The sequence below is a fragment of the Muscardinus avellanarius genome, assembly GCF_963383645.1.
Source record: "Muscardinus avellanarius genome assembly, chromosome: 9".
Lineage (NCBI taxonomy): Eukaryota > Metazoa > Chordata > Mammalia > Rodentia > Gliridae > Muscardinus > Muscardinus avellanarius.
This window is the reverse complement of record NC_137795.1, coordinates 10,923,620-10,947,045: the sequence shown is the minus strand read 5'-3', so window position 1 is coordinate 10,947,045 and position 23,426 is coordinate 10,923,620. Positions and strand designations below refer to the sequence as shown.

At 38.1% G+C, this 23,426-nt stretch overlaps 1 protein-coding gene across 1 annotated transcript in view; it reads left to right on the top strand.

Moving 5' to 3' along the window:
* Positions 1-22,660, top strand: part of STK31 (serine/threonine kinase 31) — a gene marked incomplete at both ends in the record, with an annotated part of 61,120 nt that extends 38,460 nt beyond the window's left edge. Inside the window, 11 exons of the mRNA XM_080700850.1 lie at positions 1,051-1,170; positions 2,694-2,825; positions 5,145-5,246; positions 7,691-7,771; positions 10,115-10,240; positions 11,465-11,590; positions 11,764-11,850; positions 12,502-12,651; positions 14,842-14,964; positions 17,993-18,061; positions 22,433-22,660. Of these exons, the coding sequence (XP_080556976.1) occupies positions 1,051-1,170; positions 2,694-2,825; positions 5,145-5,246; positions 7,691-7,771; positions 10,115-10,240; positions 11,465-11,590; positions 11,764-11,850; positions 12,502-12,651; positions 14,842-14,964; positions 17,993-18,061; positions 22,433-22,660 (1,344 nt within the window). The remainder of the gene's footprint in view (positions 1-1,050; positions 1,171-2,693; positions 2,826-5,144; positions 5,247-7,690; positions 7,772-10,114; positions 10,241-11,464; positions 11,591-11,763; positions 11,851-12,501; positions 12,652-14,841; positions 14,965-17,992; positions 18,062-22,432) is intronic.
* Positions 22,661-23,426: the final 766 nt, after the last annotated feature.

The window sequence follows — 23,426 nt, the reverse complement described above, 5'->3', positions numbered from 1 at the left end:
AAAAAGTCTCATTCTCCCAAGTACAGGGATTACAAACATGCACCACCATGCTCAGCAGAAGTGATTGTTAATAAATGATTTTTAAACATTTTTTTTTTGCAGTACTGGGGATGGAACCCAGGGACATTCTACTTCTGAGCAACTCCCCCCCCCCCAGCTCTGTTTTTCATTCTTTATTTTTGAAACAGGGTCTCACTAAGCTGCAAAGGGCCTAAGTAGTGGCTGAGGCTGGCCACGAACTGTGATCATCCTGTGTCAGCCTCCCAAATGCTGATATTATAAGTGTGAGCTACCACACCCAGCTTAAAAATAATTTCAGGCTGGGTGTGATGACACACAACTATAATCCCTATACTTGGGAAGCTGAGACAGGTGGATCACCCCTCAGCAATTTAGTGAGGCTCTGAACAACCTAATGAGACTTTGGTTCTAAATAAGAAATAAAATCAGGCTGGAGGTGTATCTCAGAGGTAGTATGCCTTTGGGTTCAATCCCCAGTACAAAACAAAACAAAAAATAAAAAAAAGTGTCAAAGTTCTGTATTGTATTTGATTCGTATATTTAACATACTCATTTCCCTGTACCCCTTTAAGGTTACTCCTGATACTTTGAGGACTAACATGTAGTATAATAGGGATAAAGTTTTCCATATGAAAATATATATATTTATTTCAATTTTGGTGCTGGGATTGAACCCAGGAGCAAGCATTCTATCTCTGAGCTACACCCAGTCCTATTTTTAATTTTTTTATTTGGAAACAGGATCTAACTAAGCTGACCTGAGCCTCACTGAGTTGCTGATCTGGTTTTGAACCTGTGATCCTCCTGTCTCAGCTTCCTAAGTATTGGGATTACAGATGTGTGCCACCATGCCCAGCTGTGAATATTTTTTATATCAATCTATTCTAGAAAAAAATAGTGCTTCAGAAATCATTTGAAAAGAATCTAACAATTTGTCAAAGGTATCGCTGAAGTTTTCCCATGGTTATTGAAGGTTTTATTTAGGCTATTCTGTTCTGTGTAATTAATTCTGCATATAATTTCATTTAGGAGCAAGGTGATGCAGATAAGGAGATCATTTTAAATACCTACAGTCAGGTTCTGCAGAAGATCCATACCGAGGAGAGGCTCATTGCCATGGTACAGTCCAAGTACAAGAACAGCGCTGAGGTTGGATTTTGTTTTTTCTTACTGGTCTTATAAATTGATGCTTTGAATTTTTAGTACTTACCATTTTCTCAAGTAGTTTAATACTATGTTGGCAGATTATTATTGCTAGGGAAACAGTATAACTGTGGTTATCTGGCATATAACTGAATTCCCTCTATAAAGTAGGAATGGTAATTTTTTTTATAAACATGTATGTGTGTGTGTATATATATATATATATATATATTTTTTTTTTTGGTATATGTGTGGTATTGGGGATTGATGATGGGTGCTCTTATCACTGAGATACATTCCTAGCTCCCCCTTTTTTTAGTTAGGAAATTGAACTCAGGGGCATACTACCTTTGAGCTACACTCCCAGCCCTATTTTCATTATTTTGAAACAGGGTCTCTCTGAGTTGAGGAGGGCCACACTAAGTAGCTGAGGCTGGCTGTGAACCGTGATCCTCCTGTCTCAGTTACCCAAATACTGGGATCATCAGTGTGCACCGCCTCATCTGGCATCTCCCAGCCCTTTTTATTTATTTATTTATTTTATTTTGAGGCAGGGTCTCACTAAGTTGACCAAACTGACCTCAGTCTTTTGATCCTTTTATTCCAGTCATCCTGGTAGCTGGGATTATACGTGTGTGCCATTGTGACTGGCAAGATATATTTTATATTATCTAAAATCTTTAATTTTTTGGGGGATGGTACTGGGGGTGAAACCCAGGGGCTTCTACTTCTGGGCTATACTCCCAGACCTATTTTATATTTTATTTGGAAACAGGGTCTCACTAAGTGGCTGAGGCTGGCTTTGTGTGTGCACAATCCTCCTGGCTCAGCCTCCCAAGTGCGGGGATTACAAGCGTGTTCTACCACGCCTGGCTAAAATCTTTAATTTTTTTATATACTTGAAAACATAACCTTTGTCATTATTTTCTTCATTGTCTTCACAGTTTACCAAAGGAAACTTACTATATACAGAAAGATAAGAAGAAATAAAAACATTGCTTATGATTCTCTTACCCTGTTAGAGTTTCACAATTTTTCCTTTTTGGATGGGCACACCTACCCACACCCACACATACATACATATAATGTGTATTACATTGTTTCCTAAGCTACTTTGAAAATATTTTGTTCATTTAATAGCATATTATGAACATGTTCACATAGGATTAATGATTATTCTGAATTGTCATTTTGAGTGACTGAGTTATCACTCTTGTATAAATGTATAACATTATATAACCTTTCATGTATGTTGGACATTAAGGTTACTACCATTTTTTCTACCATAAAGAACACTGCAGAATTTTTGTATATAATTTTTATTTGTAAGGCCTCAGATTTATAAAATTATTATTTATAATTTAAAAGGAATGAAAACTATTAAAACTTGTTGAAAATTACTAAAAGTTCCTTAGTATTTCAGTCTGAACTCAAATCTTAGTAGAAAAGTAGTAATTGGTCAGTTAAGTGATTGTTCAGTGAATGTTATTGGCTGCTGTATTTGAAAATATGGTAACTCCTTCTCTCAGTTTAAAAAGCAGATTGTTGAATGCTTAAATAAGAGCCCCAGTGTGGACCACTTGCTGTTCATTAAGAAGTCACTGAAAGGCTTAAAAGCACGACTGAGGTGGAAAATGGTTGAAAAGAACAACATGGAAGAAGTAAGGAAACTGTTCTTCTGACTGAACTGGGCTTCGTTTGCTTGGGCTCTGTTTTGTCAAAGTCAGGCCTAAATTCACTCTGTAAAAGAAGAAAGGCGTTGAATTCACCTTTTCTTGTATGTATTTTACTTTTTTTTTCTCGGTAATGGAGAAGGAACCCAGGGGCATTCTACCGCTGAGTTGCACTCCCAGCCCTGTTTTTTTTTTTTTTTTTATTCTTTTTTGTTTTGAAACTGGGTCTCACTGAGTTGCAAAGGGCTTCACTAAGTAGCTGAGGCTGTTCTTGAACCACAAACCTCCTGTCTCAGTCTCCCAAATGCCTGGATTACAAGTGTGAACCACCACGCCCAGCTTGTATTTTACCTTTTTTCCTGAGTATAAAAATAAAACTGAGACATTAATTTCCCATGTAATTGAATGTCTATATAGTCTTTTTTTTTTTTTGAGGTTCTGGGGATTGAACCTAAGACCTTGTGCATATTAGACTAGCACTCTACCACTAAGCTTCCTAACATCTCAGCCCTAATTAAATGTTCTTTGCAAAAATTTTATGTGGCTAACTTAGCTTTGAGTAACATGAACATTTTGCAGTAATTTCCCAACTCCTTTTCTCTGGTTGGTTAGAATGTCTACTAGGATGCACGCTACGACATACAGGTGACAAACAGGATGCTTCCCGTGTTCCCCCAGGGATTGTGTTGAGTTTTAAAGATCATATTATCTTTTGTTAACTCTTTTTCAAGGCTGGAATTAATATTTCTTTCAAGTATTTTGAGTTGTTTTTATATGAAGAGCTGGAGGGATTGGGATGTTTTATTTTTAATTTTATTTTTTTGTGGTACTGGAAATGAAACCCAAGGGCTTTCTACCTCTGGGGTATACTCCCAGACCTATTTTATATTTTTATTTGGAAACAGGGTCTCACTAGTTGCTGAGAGCCTCACTAAGTAGCTGAGGCTGGCTTCAAACCTGTGCCATCCTCCTGTCTCAGCCTCCCAAGTGTAGGCATTACAAGCATGCGCCACCACGCCTGGCGACTGGGATGTTTTAATCTGGGTTAACCCCCTTCCTTAAGCTTGAAATTCTGACTCAATTGGTAATTCTCTTGAGGTTTTGATTTATTTCCGGAAGGAATCTATATCATGTCTTAAATCTATCTAAATCATGTCTGTCTTCCTCTCCTGAGCACTTGATTGGGAGGGGAGTAGGAAATATTCTAGACTTCATTTCATAGTTTAAAGAGTTTTCCAGTTTTATCCTATCTTATCCTATTTATTTATTTATTTATTTATTATTTTGTGGTCCGGGAATGGGGCTTTCTACCTCCAAGCTACACCCCTAGTCCTATTTTTTTTTATTCTCTATTTTGAAACAGGGTCTCACTGAGTTGGAGAGGGCCTCACTAAGTAGCTGAGGCTGGTTGCAAACCGTGATTCTCCTGTCTCAGCCTCCCAAATTCTGGGATTACAAGCATGTTCCACCACACCTGGCAAGTTTTATCCTATTCTGGGCTCTGGGGAAGGTGATTTTTTTTTAGTCTAAGTTTTTAACTTTTGAAAAAATATGTTTAACTTTGAGAGCTTACATAGTTTAAGATGGCTTATTTATTGAAACAGTCTTATGAGTATTTGTGAGTCATATGTCTTTTTTGCTGCAGTAGATACTTTATATATTTTCTCCTTTTTTGTTATTTTTTGCAAATTTTATATAAAAAAACAATTCCAGGGAAGTTAATTCAGGCTGTTGTTTGTTTGTTTGTTTGTTTGTTTGTTTGTTTTGTGGTACTGGGGATGGAACCCAGGGGCATTCTACCTCCGAGTTACACCACCCCCAGGCCTATTTTTTTTTTTTTTTATTCTTTAATTTCTGAAACAGGGTCTGAATGAGTTGCAAAGAGCCTCGCTAAGTAGCTGAGGCTGTTTGCGAACCTCAGTCCTCCTGTTTTAGCCTCCCAAATGCTGGAATTACAAGCGTGTGCTACCACACCCAGCTCTGGCTGTTAATCTTAACATTTACTTTATCTTGCAGTAATTATGTTTGAGAAAATCTACAGTGAATTAAGAGACAAAAGTCTTTGTAATTGATTTTATATTTATTTTTATAATTTGTGTATGTTTTAGAAAAGTCATTGTTAGAATAAACTGATATAAGTTAATTCAACAAATGTTATGAAAGTCTGTTATATGCTAGATACTGAAGGATACATAGAAATCACCTAGAATGATTTACTTACTAGAGAATTTGCACTGATTATTATAGAAAGATTTGTTTTCAGTCTACTTAATAAACCTATGAAACCACCTTTTCTTTTGATTAAAGTCAGATGACCACGATGGATCTGAAATTGAGAAAATAAAACAAGAAATAACTCAGTTGCGCAGTAGAGTCTTCCAGGAGATTTACCAGGAGAGGGAAGAGTATGTAAGTATTTGAAACTTTAAAATAGATTTTATTCTAGAAATTGAATTCACATATCCACTTTATGAAATGGACTATACTAATAAGATTAGAGTTGCTATCTTGGCATTGAAATGTTAGTGTGAATAGCTGGGCATGGTAGCGCACTCTTGTCATCCCAGCATTTGGGAGGCTGAGACCAAAGGATCATGCAGGTTCGAAGTCAGCCTCAGCTACTTAGTGAGGCCCTTTACAACTCAGTGAGACCCTGTTTCAAAAAAGAAAAATAGGGCTGGGAATGTAGCTCAGAGGTAATGCCCCTGGGTTCTATTCCCCAGTACTGAAAAAGAAAAAGAAAAAGAAAAAGAAAAAAAAAAAGAACGAAAAGAAAGAAAAATAAGAAATGTTAGTGTGAATTTAGATGTTAATCGTTTCTTTTTGGCAGTGCTGGGGATTGAACCTAGGGCTTTAGGCATACTTGGCAAACACTCTACCACTGAGCTATATCCCCCCAGTCTGAAATTAGTATCTTCTGTTAAAATGATTAATGACCATTGTACCAATGTGGAAGTGACAGAACTTGTAAAGAAGAAAAAAAACTTGTAACTTTCTTACTCAGTGGTAACAGTAATAATCACCATTACCTTTTCGACTTAAAATTTCCTTTTAGAGTTGAGATTAAGATGTGCAAGTTTGCGTGCACACACATACACACACACTTTAAGACACTTTTTAAAACAAAGAATAAAGACTTCTTAAGCCTGTTTGAGTATTGCTTTAGCATAATGTTGCAATGAAACATTAATCAGCAGCATAGTTTAATTGAAGAATAAAACAAAATATCTAGTTTTGGAGAGAAGTTTGGCTTTTTTTTTTTTTTCGGTATTGGGGAAGGACCCTCCAAGCTACACTCTCAGTCCTATTTTTTACTCTTTTATTTTGAAACAGAACTCACTAAGTTGCAAAGGGCCTCACTAAGTAGCTGAGGCTGTCCTCGAACCACTATCCTCCTGTCTCAGCCTCCCAAATGCTGGGATTACAAGCGTGTGCCACCACGCTTGGTTACCCAGCCCTATTTTTTAAAATTTATTTTTGGGGTACTGGGGATGGAACCCAGGGGTCTCCTACCTCTAGGCTGTACCCCCAAACTTATTTTTATATTTTATTTGGAAACAGTCTCACTAAGTTGCTGAGAGCTTCACTAAACTACTGAGGCTGGCTGGGAACCTGTGATTCTCTTTTCTCAGTCCCCGAAGTACTGGGATTACAAGTGTGTGCCATTATGCCTGGCTAAAGTTCCACTTTTGAGTCTTCGCTCTATCTCGAATTTCTCTTACCTGAGGGGAATCTGTCAGTTTATTTTTAATTTTTTTAATTTTTATTTTTGGTGGTATTGGGGATGGAACCCTTCTTGGGCTACATTCCCAGACCTATTTTATATTTTTTTATTTGGAAATAGGGTCTCTTAAGCCAGCGAGGCTGGCTTCAAACCTGCGCGATCCTCCTGTATCCACCTCCCAAGCGTGGGGATTATGAGTGTGCGCCACCACGCCTGGCTAGCTTATTTATTTATTCATTCATTTATTTATTTATTGGCGGTACTGGGGTTCCTGGAAACCCTTCTGCCTCCGGGCTACACTCCCAGACACCTATTTTTTATATTTTTATTTGGAAACAGGGTCTCTTAAGCCAGTGAGGCTTGCTTTGAACCTGTGTGATCCTCCTGTTTCAGCCTCCCAAGCGTGGGGATTACAAGTGTGCGCCACCACACCCGGCTAGCTTATTATTTTTTTGATGGAGAGAATATTGAATTTTATATCTGAGTGATATATTATAGGGGAGAAGTTAAACAGTGCTTTGTAAAATAAAAATACTATGAAAATAAGACATTTTAAGTATCATGCCTTATTTTCAAGAGTATTTCATGTAACACCTTATGAGCATTTGGATAAATTTTAACAAATATCTAAGTTTTTAAAATAAACATGTGGGATGTGACTTTTTCATGATGATCCTTAATTTTTCACATTTGCTTCAGAGTAATCTGTGTAGAGCTATTTTTTGTCTCAAAGCTCTAATGATTTTTCCTTCTAAATGTAATAGCCAATATAAAATGTTACTGCGTTCTTAATATTTTGGGAAATAATGGGTTTTATGATTCAGATTGGTGTAGTATCACACTTTTTCATTTTAGTTTGGAAATGAGAGTGGACTTTGACCTTAGGCAGTATTTGTGCTTATATGTGTACACAAGGCGTAAGGTTGGTAATTAAGTTTTCCTTTTGTAAGGTGTAATTTAGATTCAAGATGTCACTTGGTTTTTGCTTGATATTTCTTGAAGTGAAATGAGAACCAACGGTAATATCTTATTAAATATGTAAAAGATGCTGATGTGTTATATTTTTTGAATGGCAATATGTCAGTTAAATAATTATTGATCTACAGTAAAAATATTGTTTTAACTTTAGGAAAAGCTGAGTAGCTTGGCACAGAAATGGTTCCCTGAACTGCCTCTCCTTTATCCTGAAATAGGATTACTTAAGTACATGGTAAGCTTTGTTTCCTCAGAGAAATACTGCTCTGCAGAGAGTGTGGAAAAGTGATGATGTTCAGACTATGTTTCAGTGTGAATTTTTAGCATTCTCTATAAAAGTCTTTCTGATGAATGTTTTTAAGTATTATTAGAACCTTTTCTCAAGACCGTCTTAAGTAGTTGCATAGTACACATTTTAACCTTTATGTTAATTGCATGTTTTTCTCTGTTCTCTCCTTATTCTCATTAAGGATATAGCATGGCATTAGTTTGAACTATGTATGTTTCTTTTGAAATGATAATTTTTTTTTTTTTACTGCTGTTTCAAGAGTTAGTATGAAAACAGGATATTGCTAGCCATGAGAAATTTAAGCACAATGTGTACTTCAAGTTAAAGCAGGCTGGGAGAGGATCTGAGAGGATTAGGTTAAAGGAGAGATGTTGAGGTGGGCTGGGCTTTCCCGGCAGGCAGGGTTCAAGGGCTGAGCGTTTAGCGTAGGCAGAGGCAGTGTGGAGCAGGATGGGGTAAGCCCTGGCTCTCAGGACAGACTCTTTATTCTGTTTTGTATTGCCTGCTAGGGATGAGGGACTAGATCAGGTATAGTCCTTACTGGGGATCTCTGGGGAAGTGGTTCCAGGATACAAAATCCAAGATGCTCAAGTCCTTGTAGAAATGGCTTAGTATTTGCATATAACCTATAAGCATCTTCTGAATACTTTAAATAATACCTAGATTACTTACAGTACTTAATATAATGTAAGTGCTAAGCAAATAGTTGTTATGTAGTATTGTTTAGGGAAGCATGGCAAAAAGTCTGAGCATGTTCAGGACACACATTAAAAAAGAATTTTTTAAAAATTCATGGTTGAAACTATGGATGTGCAATTCATAGATATGGGGGGCCAACTGTATTTTTTAGGATTGATATAAAGTCTATAATAGCTTAAATTTAGTGCAAACAAAGGATATTTATGTAAAAATGTGCGTTTCTTATCATAAATATGTAAGATTAAAGTTCTTTAATGAAGTTTTTTCCAGACTAAACTTTAAAAAATATGAGTTTTTCCTTGAAGGTCTTCAGTTCTAACTTAGAGATTAGCTCCTGTAGTAGAGTGGAGTGCTTATGTGTACCAGACAGGACTGATAAGTTAATTTCTAAAGATACGTTAATCTTCTTCATTATAAAAGATATAAAAGTTTGAATAATGGTTTATGGAAACTTTTAATGACCTTAAAATGTTTAACTGTGATGTATGCTCAGGAATCCCTTTGTGGATTAACTAAATATATTAAAAACACGTAGAAAAATAGGAAATAATTCTGTGACTTTTTTTAAAATTTTTTTACTAAAACTGCACATCAGTAAAACTTAACTTGATTTAAAATGTTAACTGGCTGTGCATGGTGGCACACACTTGTAAACCCAGCATTTGGGAGGCTGAGACAGTAGGATTGCGGTTCACAGACAACCTCAGCTACTTAGGCCCTGTTTCAAAATAAAGAGTAAAAATTAGGGCTGAGGGTATATCTAGGAGGTAGAATGCCCCTGGGTTCCATCCCCAGTACCACACAAAATAAAATGTTAACTCTTAGTTTTTAGTATGAAAATTTTTCCTATTAAAAGGTTGCTGCTTGCAATCCTAGTACTTGGGAGGCTAAGACAGGAGGATCACAGGTTCGCGAACAGCCTCAGCTACTTAGCCCCTTCGCAACTTTGTGAGACCTTGTTGAGCTCAGAGGTAGAATGCCCCTGGGTTCAGTTCCTGGTACCTCCCCCAAAAAGAAAAAGTTGCAGAAATATCTGATGGAATTAAAATGAAAGGCATTTTGGCTTTTGAAGACTCAAGGCAGAGGTGTTAGAATTTTTTGCATAGTAGTCATAATGTTTAGATTTCTCATTACTATTCTACAGCTGCCCTTTTATTAAGTATTTTCAGGAAATCCATGAGGTTTTTAGGGAAACATTAGGTTTCCCTGGAAGTTCATCTCATTAATGCTTATCGTATGTAGGATCTAGGTACTAGTTCTAGAAGTGTAGCATGATTAATGTGTGCTGTGACTTCTTTTTTGTGGTACTAGGGATGGAATCCAGGGGCATTCAATCTCTGAGCTACACCCTCTGCCCTTTTTAAAATTTATTTTGGAACAGGGTCTCACTGAGTTGTGGAGGGCCTCTCTAAGTAGCTGAGGCTGTCCACGAACTGCAGTCCTCCTGTCTCAGGAGGACTCCTGTCTCAGCCTCCCAAATGCTGGGATTACAAGCATGTACCACCATGCCTGGCTATAGCTAACTATCTGATGATTTAAAAGTGCTAGGAATTTTTTGGTTCTTTAACTGTGATAAAAACTTGTGCCTAGAACTCTGGTGGTCTTCTTACAATGAGTCTGGAACGGGACCTTCTTGATGCTGAGCCCATGAAGGAACTTAGCAGCAAGCGCCCTTTGGTGTGCTCTGAAGTTAATGGGCAGACAGTCCTCTTAAAGGTAACTGTTATGACTTGTGGGAGATTCAGAAGTTGGGGAGTGGTGGAGTTATTTTTCAGGAAAGAAAAATCCATTTATTTTCTAAATAATGTGAGCTGACTGGCATGATGATTGTCCTTCCAGTGTGGTTTCTAGAACTAATATTGTTGATACGTGTGTGGTACTGGGGATTAAACTCCATGATGCTCTACACTTCTGAGCTAATACCCAGTCCTTTTTATTTCTAATTTTGAGACAGTCTCTCGAAGTCGTTCAGGCTGGCCTTGACCCTGTGATCCTCTTGTCTCGACCTCCTAAGTACAGAGATTATACATGTGCACCATTGCACCCAACTCAGAACTAACTTTGACTTTCCCTCATTTCCCTAAATAGTATCCATCTTTATAGGATTCATTGCTTTTTTGAGATGAGTTTAAAATTTTCACTTTCTTAAACATTTCTCCTCAGAATCTCAGCTGGGTGTGATGGCATGCTTATAATCCTAGTACTTGGGAGGCTGAGACAGGAGGATCACAGGTTTGCGGCCAGCCTCAGCCACCTGCTACTTTTAGACCTTGTTTCAAAATTATTATTATTATTATTATTATTATTATTATTATTAATAGTAATAATAATAATAAATAACAATAAATTATAATAATGAAATAGTTTAGCTTGGAGGTGTAGAATGCCCCTGGGTTCAATCTCCAGTACTAGGGAAAAATAAATCTCAGCCATATGGTCAGCACAAGCTTTTTTTTTTTTTGTGGTACTGGGGTTCCTGGAAGCCCTTCTACCTCCAGGCTATACTCCCAGACCTGTTTTTATATTTTTATTTGGAAACAGGGTCTCTTAAGCCAGCGCGGCTGGCTTCGAACCTGCGCAATCCTCCTGTCTCCGCCTCCCAAGCACGGGGATTACAAGCGTGTGCCACCACGCCCGACATCAGCACAAGCTTCTGCTTTTTAATTTCTCTGTTGACTGATCTGGAAAAGTGTTAATAACAATAGTTGAATATTTATATTAGCCATAATTGCTACACATTCTAGAATGTACAATGAGCAACAGGTAGAATTATTCTTTTTTCTACATTATAGCATCCAAAGCAGACAGAAAAGATACTTATTAAATTAAAAATTTAAATTTGATTCATAAAAATCATTTGTTACATGTAAGTTGGAGTTACATATAATTAGAGTAGGAATTTTGATCTTGGAATGACCAGTGCCTCTGTTTTGATACAAGGGCTATTCTGTGGATGTCGATACAGAAGCCACGGTGATTCAGAGAGCAGCTACTTATCACCGAGCCTGGAGAGAAGCCAAAGGAGATTCTGGGTTGCTGCCACTGATATTCCTGTTTTTGTGTAAGGTAAAGTTCTTATGCTTGTCTCCTGCAGAAAACATTTTAGTTAAAACAAGTTTTGGTTCCAAGTTTTAGGGTAGTAATTCCTTCTAGTATAAAGCAAAAGTTATAGAATCAGTGTATACTAAAATTATGTTGAAGAAATTTTCATTGGAATCACACTCTGTTTTGCTTCCCAGTCTGATCCCATGGCTTATCTGATGGTCCCGTACCATGCCAGGGCAAACCTGAGTGCTGTTCAAGCGAGTGTGCCTTTGACTTCAGAGGTAAGTATAGCACTGCCTCCAGGGAGTGAGAGACAGTGTGCCCCGTGCTTACCCACCACTTACTTAGGGCCCGCCGCATGCTGGGCCAGGGAGATTTTGACTGTGCCATTCTGTTCAGTCGTCACATCAGCCCTATAAAGTGAGTTGTATGTGGATGAGGAAGAGTTGAGCTTGAAATGAGATCTTTCTGGTTCCACCGAGCTTGTAACCATTAAGCTGAGATGGATGTGAATTGCCTCATATCACTCTTGGTATTTTACGTGCTTAAGTGGCAGCTTTAATTTTTATCATTGTAAATTTAAGTAATCACAAAAAGGAGGCCCTGATTCTTCCTGCCTAGTAAAACTGTTTCCCTCTCCTCTTTTATGGCTGCTTTAGTTTACCTGGTTGTCATTTTTAATCTAAGTCCTTTAGAGCCTGTGGGCTGTGTGTTTGTGCATCGACAGTCCGCCCTCTCCCTCTCTTCCAGCACTGCCTCTCGTGTGTATGCACACACATCAGAATCTGGCCTATAATTCTTTATGCTCTCTTTTAAAGGTTTTATTTGGAGGAAATTTTACTTATTTTTGAACATTGTTTTAGTATAGAAAGGATTCGTGTATTAAAATGGTTTGCCTATTTCTAACCTTTTTTGTCTTTACTTATCTATAGGAAGCTCTAAAGGTCATGAAAGGCGTTGCCCGGGGCCTGCATACATTGCACAAGGCCGGCATAATTCATGGGTCCCTTCATCAGAACAATGTATTTGCTTTAAATCGTGAACAAGGAATTGTTGGCGATTTTGACTTCACCAAATCTCTGGTAAACTGTGGTTTTACAGGTGGCTTCTGGGTTTGGTGTTATCACTGGAAAGCAGCTGAGCTCGTGTTCAGAGCCTGCACACGGCACAGTGACGTGTGGCGATGCTTGTGCTTTCAGTCCTGTCAGGTCGTGTAAGCAGTTACCCATCAGGTGGTAGAGCAAGTTTCTAAATTTTTGTGTTTTATTTATTTTTATTTTTACTTTTTTGCAGTACTGGTAATTGAACCCAGGGGCATTCTACCTCTGAGCTGCATCTCCAGCCCTATTTCTTATTCTTTATTTTGAAACAAGGTCTCACTAAGTTGCAGAGGGCCTTACTAAGTAGCTGAGGCTGGCCTTGAACCTGCGATCCTCCTGTCTCAGTGGCCCAAATATGGGGATTACAGCTGTGCACCACCACACCTGGCTTAAATTAAATAAATAAATATACATACTTTGTTATTTTTTATTAATAATGTGCATATTTGGAAACTTAGAAACTTTGGGCTTTTTCATTTAATTTAAGTTCTCGTCCAACTACAGCGGCTATTAATTTGGTGCCACATTATCTTAGGATGGGCAGTTGGTAGAGACAGCAAAGACCAGACAGCTGCTGTGAAATTTTTTTGATAGAATTGGCAGTCTCATACTATACATGATAATGAGGGAGCAATTTTCTCTAATTTATTTATTTAAATTGAAAAAACTTGTATGTCTTTACTGTGTACAACATGATGTTTTGAAGTGTGTGTGTATATATATAATTTATACATATAAATTTTTATACATACACTTTTTTTTGCAGTACTGGGGATGGTGTGTGTGTGTGTGTGTGTGTGTGTGTGTGTGTGTGTGTGTGTGTATCCCCATGTGGTGTGTTTGGTATACACTTGGAGAAGCAAGGATAATGACAGTAGGAGAAGAAGCTCTAATTAATAGCCATAGGTGGTGCTGGGCATTATGCTAATTACCTTTATGTTTACATTAACTCTATGAGGTTGCAATTTCACTTTATAAATAAGCTTATGCTCAAAGAAGTTAAAGCCTAAGGTTACATAGTGGGATAGTAGAGGTTTCAGCCAAGGTTTGATTAAATTTTGGTGTCATACCATTGCCAGTGGTTGTCCCTTGACATGTTAGGGATGTTGAATTTAAAAAATGACCAGTAAGGAAAAATGCTTTGTAGAAGTTAAATGTAAAAAAATTACTTCGAGCTGGTATGGTGATTTGTACCTGCAATCCCAGTATTTGGGAGGCAGAGACAAGAGGCTATTGGAATTGAAGCCAGCCTCAGCAACTTAGTCCCTTAGCAGCTTAGTGGGACCCTGTTTAGAAATAAAAAAGAAAAATGGAGCTGGGTGTGGTGGTGCATGCTTGTAATCCCAGTAGAGAGGCTGAGGCAGGAGGATCATGGGTTCGTGGACAATCTTAACTACTTAGTGAGGCCCTCTCCAACTTAGACCTTATTTCAAATTAAAGAATGAAAATGAGAATTGGGACTATAAATCAGAGGTAGAATGTCCTTGGGTTCAACCCCCAGTTCTGCAAAAACAAACAAAAAATACACACACACACACACACCAAAACCCAGTGGCTGGGGTTGTAGCTTGGAGGTAAAATTCTCCTGGGTTCGATCCCCAGTATCACCACCAGACACACAAAATGTAGAATTTTCAATGGGCATGGTGGCACATGCTTGTAATCCCAGTACTTGGGAGGCTGAGATAGGAGGATCGGGTTTATGGATAGTCTCAGCTACTTAGTGAGGCCCTCCGCAACTTATTGAGGCCCTGTTTCAAAATAAAGAATGAAAAATTGGACTGGGGGTATAGCTCAGAGGTAGAATGCGTGTGGGTTCTATTCCTAGCACCACCAAAAAAAAAAAAAAAAAGAAGAAGAAGAAAATAGCACTACAGTTGACTGTTGGTCCTTATGAAATTTATTAAAATGACCAAAAGCATACCAGAATAGCAGTAATCAAGGAATTAATGGTTATGTCGAATCTATCAATCCTACAGTTTGTATGTAATAAAAGTCTGTTAATTTTGAGACTGATTTTAAGAGCAAGTTATAATAACAGAAATTAGATAAAAGTATTTGAAAGCAGGAGAAGGAACTATTTCAGAATGAACTTTAATAAATTCAGAGTATCTTACATAAAGTCACCTCAGTTGTCTTAGCCTTGAAACATTTAAAATCCTGCTCTTGTAGAGCCAGCGAGCCTCGGTGAGCATGGTGGTCGGGGGCTTGAGTTTGCTGTCACCTGAGCTGAAGATGGGGCAGCCTCCTTCTCCAAGCTCAGACTTATACGCTTACGGTTGCCTTCTGTTGTGGGTATGTTATTCTTTAAATAGACCGGCCGCTTGCTTACTTATATGTATGTCATTGTGTAAAGTGATGATTCTCCTTAGCTTACTACTTTTGATAAAGAGCAATGGTAGACTTAAGTAGAATTCTATTTTAGTTTTAACAACTGTTGATACATTTCCTATTATCTACTGTATATACACTTTGTATAAATTTGCTTGGCATACAGTATAGGTATATTATTGCCTTAGTTTTGTTAAAGTCAGGATTAACAGTGAAGATGAAAATTTTGCCCTATGTTAATCTGGAAGAGATCGATGCATTGTGAAGAATAAATGAGCCGGAGCCAGGGTCCTGCTCCCAGAGTACACCACATGCCGTTTCTTACCTGCGCTAAGGACCACGAAGGGCTGAGTATTACCAAGGGAAGTTCTTCTCATCAGCACCGTGCTGCAGGCTGTTGCTCAGGGGTCAGCACTTTCCATGAAGGGCCAGTTGGCAAATACTCTAGGCTCTGTGGGCCCGGTGGTCTGGTTGCTAGCACTGACTTCTGCTGCTGTAGAACAAATGCAGCTGTCCAGGGGACCAGTGAGTGTGGCTCCGCTCCAATGAGCGTTTATTAATGGACACTGGGATTTGAATTTTATGTAATTTCTATGTGTCATATGAGATAGTATTCTTTTGATTTTTTTTTTAAATACTAAAAAATGTGGGCACCACTCTTGGCTTAATTCTTGGCTTATTGGGATTGATTTCGTGCAGAAGCCCTGGTTTTCTGATCCCTGTTGTAGCCAGTATAATTAAGCAACAAAAAGAAGTACTAGTCCTACGGTTTGAGGTATACAAGAACCTTCCTCCGCAGGTGTCCCTCCTCCCCACAGAATAATTTACATATGCATGCTTTGCTATTTTTCATTAATAATGTACAATTTTAGAAACCTGTAACTTTGAACCTTTTCTTTTTTGTATATTGATTTTACTTATATTCAGTAACTTTGTTTATTCTAACAGGTCTTAAAGTGAAATCTTAAAAGAGTTTTCTTTGTATATGATTCTTTCATTTGTGAACAGTTTTACTTTCTTCTTTCCAAATTGAATGCCCTTTATTTCTTGGCTAATTGCTCTAGTTAGAACTTCTAGTATTGTGTTGAATACAAGTGGCAAAAGTGGGCTTCTTTTTGTGTGTGTGTGTGTGGTACTGGGGATTGAACCCAGGAGCATTCTAACTCTTGAGATATACCCCCAGCCAGCTCTATTTTATTTTATTTTATTTTATTTTATTTTATTTTATTTTATTTTGTTGTACTGGGGTTCCTGGAAGCCCTTCTACTCCAGGCTACACTCTCAGACCTATTTTGTACTTTTTTATTTTTGGAAACAGGGTCTCTTAAGCCAGCAGGGCTGGCTCCGAGTCAGCGCGGTCCTCCTGTCTCCACCTCCCAAGCGCGGTGATTACAAGCGTGCGCCACCACGCCTGGCTTATTTTTTGTTTTGAAACAGGGTCTCACTAGGTTGCTGAGAGTCTCACTACATGCTGAGGCTGTCCTTGAACCTGTGATCCTTAAAAAAAAAATGGTATTCCTTTTTAGGTAATTTCATTTCTCTCTGCTTGTTTTCAAGATTTTTTTTTTTTTTAGAAGTTTTATGATTTTTTTTGTGTGTGTGTGGTACTGGTACTTCAAGCTATACCGCCAGCTCTATTTTTTATTCTTTATTTTGAAACAAGGTCTCACTAAGTTGCAGAGGGCCTCACTAAGTAGGTGAGGCTGTCTTAGAACCGCGATCCTCCTGTCTCAGCCTCCCAAATGCATGGTTTACAAGTGTGCACCTGTTGGTGTTGGTGGCTCTCCTGTTAAGTTCAGGAAAGGAATGACCTTAGGGCCTGGGACTCCTGATAAACAAATTCAGTAAAGTAGCCAGATACAAAATTAACTTACAAAGATCAATAGCTTTTAGCCTCATGTGGTGGTGCATGTCTGTAATCCCAGTATTTGGAAGGCTGAGGCAGGATATCAGGTTCGTGTTATTTCTAACCCTCAGGAATTTAGGCCCTCCACAACTTGGTAAGACCTGTTTCAAAATAAGAAGTAAAATAGGCCTGTGGGTATAGCTCAGAGGTAGAATGACTTTAGGTTCAATCCCTAGTACCATAGAACAAATTTAAAAAATCAATAGCTTTTTCTATACACTAACCACAAATCCATTGAAAAAGAAATCTAGAAAACAATTTCATTCACAGTAGCCTATAATAAATACTTAGGAATAAATCTAAGGAAGTAACAGACATCTATAATGAAAAGTATACTGAAGAAAAGACGATGATCCTCAAAGATAGACCTTCCATGTTCTTGGATACAAAATAAACATTGTCAAAATGGCTACCTAACTGGGCGTGGTGGCACACATTTGTAATCCCCGCACTTGGGAGGTGGAGACAAGAAGATCGAGCAGGTTCAAAGCCAGCCACGCTAGCTTAAGAGACCCTGTCCCCCCACCCCCAAAAAAAAGTATAAAATAGGTCTGGGAGTGTAGCCCAGAGGTAGAAGGGCTTCCAGGAACCCCAGTACCACCAAAAAAGGCTCTCCTACCACTAAAGTGATGATGAACAGATTCAAAGTAATCCCTATCAAAATATCAATGATACTCTTCATAGACCTAGGAAAAAAGTCTTAAAAATCATATGGAAAGACAAAAGACCCAGAGTAGCCAAAGCAGTTCTGAGTAATAAGAAACATGCTGAGGCATTATAACACTCAACTTTAGAATATTCCATGGAGCTCTAGTAACAAAAGCAGCATGAGATAGAGTACTGAATTTAATACATTTTCTTATAAGGTGAAGTGTTGAGATGTTTATAGTGCTTGGTACTGCAGGAGACTCAGGAACCATTTGGTTGCTTGTGAACAAGTGGTTATTAAAGCATTTTTACCCTGCAAGAGTGACTGTGCTTTGTAAAGTGAGCTCTGTTCACTAGGCTTCAGAGTTAGATAGGGCAGTCCTCCTGGGTTAGTATTTTGATACATGGGGATCTGTTCCTTCTTGTTTTCTTTCATAGCTTTCTGTTCAAAATCAAGAATTTGGGACAAATGAAGATGGAATCCCCAAAGTGGATCAGTTTCATTTGGTATGTGGCCTTTTTGTCATTTACTTAAGTGTTTGTTGAGATTTGGAATTACATCAGATTTATAGGTTAATTTGAAGGAGAATTACAGCCTTAATTATAGACTTTGTGGTTGCAAAAGTATCTCTTCATTTAGCACTTTTATTATTATTTTATATCTTACTATATGGGACTGATTCTAAGATTTTTGTTATTAATTTTTTAACAATTTGCTAACTGGAATTGAGGTATTTCTTAGAATTGAAGGCTTTTTGTCATGGTTAATAGTATTTTATTTTTAATGTTTTGATGGGCTTTAAATTTAATGAAAGATGACATGCCTTTAAATAATTTTAAAATAGTTTTATTAAGAAATAGCCAGATATGGTGGTGCATGCTTGTATTCCCAGTACTTGGGAGGCTGAAACAGGAGGATCGTGGTTTGCAGCCAGCCTCAGCTACTTAGGCCCTCTGCAACTTAGTGAGACCCTGTTTCAAAATAAACAATTTAAAAATCGGGCTGGGGGTGTAGCTCGGAGGTAGAATGCCCCTAGGTTCCATCTACAGCCCTGAAAAAAAAAAAGTTACAGATGGATGTGGTGTGATATGCCTGTAATCCCAGTACTTGGGAGGCTGAGACAAGAAGGTTCGCAGGTTCAAGGACAGTCTCAGGAAATAATGAGCCGCTCATCAACCTAGTAAGACCTTGTTTCCAAATAAGAAAATCAGGCTGGGAGTAGAACACTAAGGTAGAATGCATCTGGGTCCATCCCCAATACCACAAAAGAGAAAAGAAAAAGAAATAGCCAGAGGCTGGCCGTGGTGGCGCATGCTTGTAATATCAGTACTTGGGAGGCCGAGATAGGATGGTGGTTTGCAGCCAGCCTCAGATACTTAGGCCTTCTGCAACTTAATGAGATGCTGGTCCAAAATAAAGAATAAAAAATAGGGCTGGGGTTGTAGCTTGGAGGTAGACTATCCCTGGGTTCAATCCCCAGTATTGGGGAAAAAAAAAAAAAAAAGAGAGAGAAAGAAAGAAAGAAAACAAGAAATAGCCAAGGTTGGTAGTATACAACAGTGATCCTAGTTTCTTGGGGAGGAGGAGGAGGCTAGCTCAGGCTATTTAGTGAGACTTGGTCTGAAAATAAAAAAATTAAAAGGGCTGGGAATGTAGCTTGGTGGTAGAAGACTTTCCCAGCATGAGTGAGGCCCTGAATTCAGTCCTCAGTTTTGTAAACAAATCATTTTCATCACTTTAAAAAAAAGCTCCAGCCGGGCGTGGTGGCGCACGCTTGTAATCTCCGTGCTTGGGAGGCTGAGACAGAAGGATCACACAGGTTCGAAGCCAGCCTCAGCTACTTAGTGAGGCTGTCAGCATTTTAGTGAGACCCTGTTTCCAAATAAAGTATAAAATAGTATAAAATAGGTCTGGGAGTGTAGCCTGGAAGTAGAAAAGCTCCTGGGTTCCACCCACCAGTACCACCAAAAAAAAAAAAAAAAAAAAAAAAAAAGGTCCAACTCCAAGCTGGGTGTGGTGGTGCATGCTTTTAATCTCAGTACTTGGGACTCTGAGACAAGAGGACAGCAGGTGTGAGGCCAGCCTCAACAGTTTAACAAGATCCTTAGTAACTTAGACCTTGTTTCAAAATTAAAAAATAAAGACGGCTGGGTTTATAGCTCAAAGGTAGAATGCCCCTTAAATTGATTTCTAGTACCCAAACCAAAACAAATGCCTTCATAGTCTATATCACCTCTTATCCATTTCTCACTCTGGCCCTAACCAGCCACTCATCTGCATCTATATATTTCTCTGTTAGGAACATTTATATGAATGGGATCGTGTAATTAATGCAAATTGTGTGCTTTTACTTAGCATAGTGTTTTCAAGGTTCATCCAAGTTCTGGTATTGATATTTTCTTTTTGTGACCAAATAATATTCTATTGAATAGCTGCACCACATTTTATACATCTGCTTATTGGCTTGTTGATGAACATCTGGGCGTTTTCTACCTCTTGTCTATTGTGAATAATGCTGCTATAAATAAAATTGTACACACTTTTTGAGTGGATATAATTCTTTCATTTCTCTTGGGTATGTGCTTATTAATAGAATTACTGAGTCATGTTGCAATTCTATTTAGTTGTTTGAGGAATTTCTGGACTGTCTTCCAAAGTATTTGTGCTATTTTATATTTCTTTTTTTTTGTGGTACTGAAGATTGAACTTAGGGGCATATTACTTCTGAGCTACATCCAGCTCGATTTTATTCTTTATTTTGAAACAGGGTCTCACTAAGCTGTAGAGGGCCTCTCTAAGTAGCTGAGGCTGGTTGCGAACCTGAATCCGCCCGTCTCAGCCTCCCAGGTACTGGGATTACAAGTGTGGGCCATCATGCCCAGCTATGCTATTTTATATTTCTATTAGCAGTGTGTTAGCATTCGGTTTTCCTCATCCTCACCACCATTTATCAGGGTTTTTGATTCTAGCCTCCCTACTGGGTATGATATCTCATTATAGCTTTGATTTTTATTTTCCTGGCAATTAATAACATTGGCCATGTTTTCCTATGCTCATTTGCCTCTTTTATGTCTTCCTTGGAGAAATACCGACATAGATCCTTTGCCTGCCTATTTACTTATGTATTTATATATTCACATATTTATATATGTATGTGTTTATTTTTGTGGTACTGGGGATTGAACCCAGGACATTCTACCTCTAAACCATACCCCTAGCCCTGTTTTATTTTCTGTTTTTGAAACAGTCTTTTTTTTGGGGGGGTGTGGAACCCAGGGGCTTTTCTACCTCTGGGCTATACTCCCAGACCTATTTTATATTTTATTTGGAAACAGGGTCTCACTAAGTTGCTAAGAACCTCACTAAGTAGCTGAGGCTGGCTTTGAACCTGTGCGATCCTCCTGTCTCAGCCTCCCAAGCGCTGGGATTACAAGCGTGCGCCACCACGCCGGCTTTGAAACAGAGTCTAAAGTTGCTGAGTGTCTTGATAAATTGCTGAGGCTGCCCTGGAGCCTGAAACCCCCCTGTCTCAGCCTCCCAAGTATTAGCATTCCAAGTGTGCGCCCCCAACCCTGGCTCTTCGCCTACTTTAAAATTGCACTGTTTTTTTTTATCATTGCATTGTAAGTGTTGCTTCCCAGGTACACATTCCTTATTGATGCCCGGTGTGCAGATGTTCTCCCCACTCTGTGGGTGGTGCGTTCATTTTCTGATGGGGGCTTTGAAGCATGGATGTTGCCAGTGCTCACAGTCCATTTCCCCCGTTTTGTTGCTGGTGCTTTCAGTGTCATCTCTGAGTCCTTTGTTAAATCCAAAGTCACAGATATTTACCTTTATATTTTCCTCATATTTTTATAATTTTAACTCTTACGTTCAGATATCTGATTTATTTTGTGAGGCAAGGTTCTGGCTTCATTCTTTACATGAGGCTACCCAGTTGTTCAGCACCATTTTTTGTGAAAACCATCCAATGGTCTTGGCATTCTTTTCAAAATCAGTTGACCACAGATGTATATAGGCTTATTACAAGACTCATAATTCTACTACAGATGTTCCTGCATCCTGGTATTGGGGCTCCATACTTTTAAAGCTTTCATAAGCTGAAAATGCACTTCATATACCCAACCCACAGAACATCCTACTAAGCAGCACAGCTCACTGCAGAACGTTGCTTGGTTATCTTTGTGACCGTGCGGCTGCTTGGGAGCCGTGGCTCACTGTAGCTACCTACCCATCACGAGACAGTGTTGCACTCTCTATTGCTAGACTGGGAAAAGATCAAAATTAAAATTTTGAAGTATGGTTTCTGCTGAATATATACTATTTTTACATAATTGTAAAATTAAAAATTGGTAAATTGAACCATCCTAAGTCAAGGACCAACTATGTATCTGTTCTGTGTCTGTATTGTTTTGTCTTAAATAGTGTTACTCTGTAGTAAGTTTTGAAATTTGGAGATGTAAGTCTTAGAGTTTTGAAATTTAGAAATGTGGGTCTTTATGAATACCTTGTTCTTTTTTTTTTTTTGGTGGTACTGGGGATGGAACCCAGAGGCTTTCTACCTCCGGGCCTTGATCCTTGATCCTCCTGTCTCAGCCTCTCAAATGTCGGAATTACAAGCAAGCGCCACCATGCCTGGCTTCCTTTTTTCTTTTACATTTTTTCATAATTCAGTTTTGTTGTTTTATTACTGAAGATAATCCAATTTATAGCAAAAAGTAGTTGAAGTTGGTAGGAATCTTTAAAAATAGAAAAATTTGATCTTAGCTTTAATCAGTGAAAAGGAGTATTATTTTTTTCTCTTTCATTTTATAGGTTTTTTCCTTTTGTTTTGTCTTGATTTTGATATATTTTTTAACATTTGTTTTTCCTTGCAGGATGATAATGTCAAATCCCTTCTCTGTAGCTTGATATACCTTAGAAATTCAATGACTGCTGAGCAAGTTTTGAATGCTGAATGTTTCTTGCTACCAAAGGGGCAATCAATTCCAAACCCAGAAAAAGAGATGGAATATACTCAGTATAAAAAGGAAGATGACTTAAAGATGGAGAATTTGGATAAATATAAAGAAAAGACAAGAAATGGTGAAGCCAACATTGATTGACAAATTAGTGTTTTGTTTTTGTTGTAAATGTTCATTTTAAACACTTTGTTTAGTTAATATACACACGATCTAGAATATTCTGGAACTGGTTGGATTTTGTCTTTGGAATTTAGGTTGTGAAAAATAAAAAAAAAGCTTGTTTATATGGCTTGAATCCCACTTTATATCTTTTTATATTGCCTATGTCCTAATATATTATTATAGATATTATCTTTAAGTTTTGTTTTAGTTTTCATGCTAAATAGATGAATGGTTTATGTACCATGCTTATAGTATTAGAGCATTCTGAATTTGTACAATTATCCTTACCAGTACGTTTTATAACTTCTGATGTTTTCTTCTACTCATTAATGTCTTTCTATTAGTTTGAATAACTTTCTTTAGCATTTCTTATAGAACAGGTCTGGGTAGTGATTATTTTAACTTTTGTTTGGGAATGTCTTTACCTCTCTTTTATTTCTAAAGGTAGCTTTTCTGGGTACAGTATTTTTTTTTGGTGGTGGTGGTACTGGGGTTCCTGGAAGCCCTTCTACCTCTGGACTACATTACCAGACCTATTTTATATTTTTATTTGGAAACAGGGTCTCTTAAGCCAGGGTGGCTGTCTTCGAACCTGCGTGATCCTCCTGTCTCCGCTTCCCAAGCGCAGGGATTACAAGCGTGCACCACCACGCCCGACTTTGGGTACAGTATTTTTAGCTGATAGTTTTTTTTCCTTAGTACTATGAAAATGGCATTCACTTCTCTTTTAGCCCATAAGGTTTCT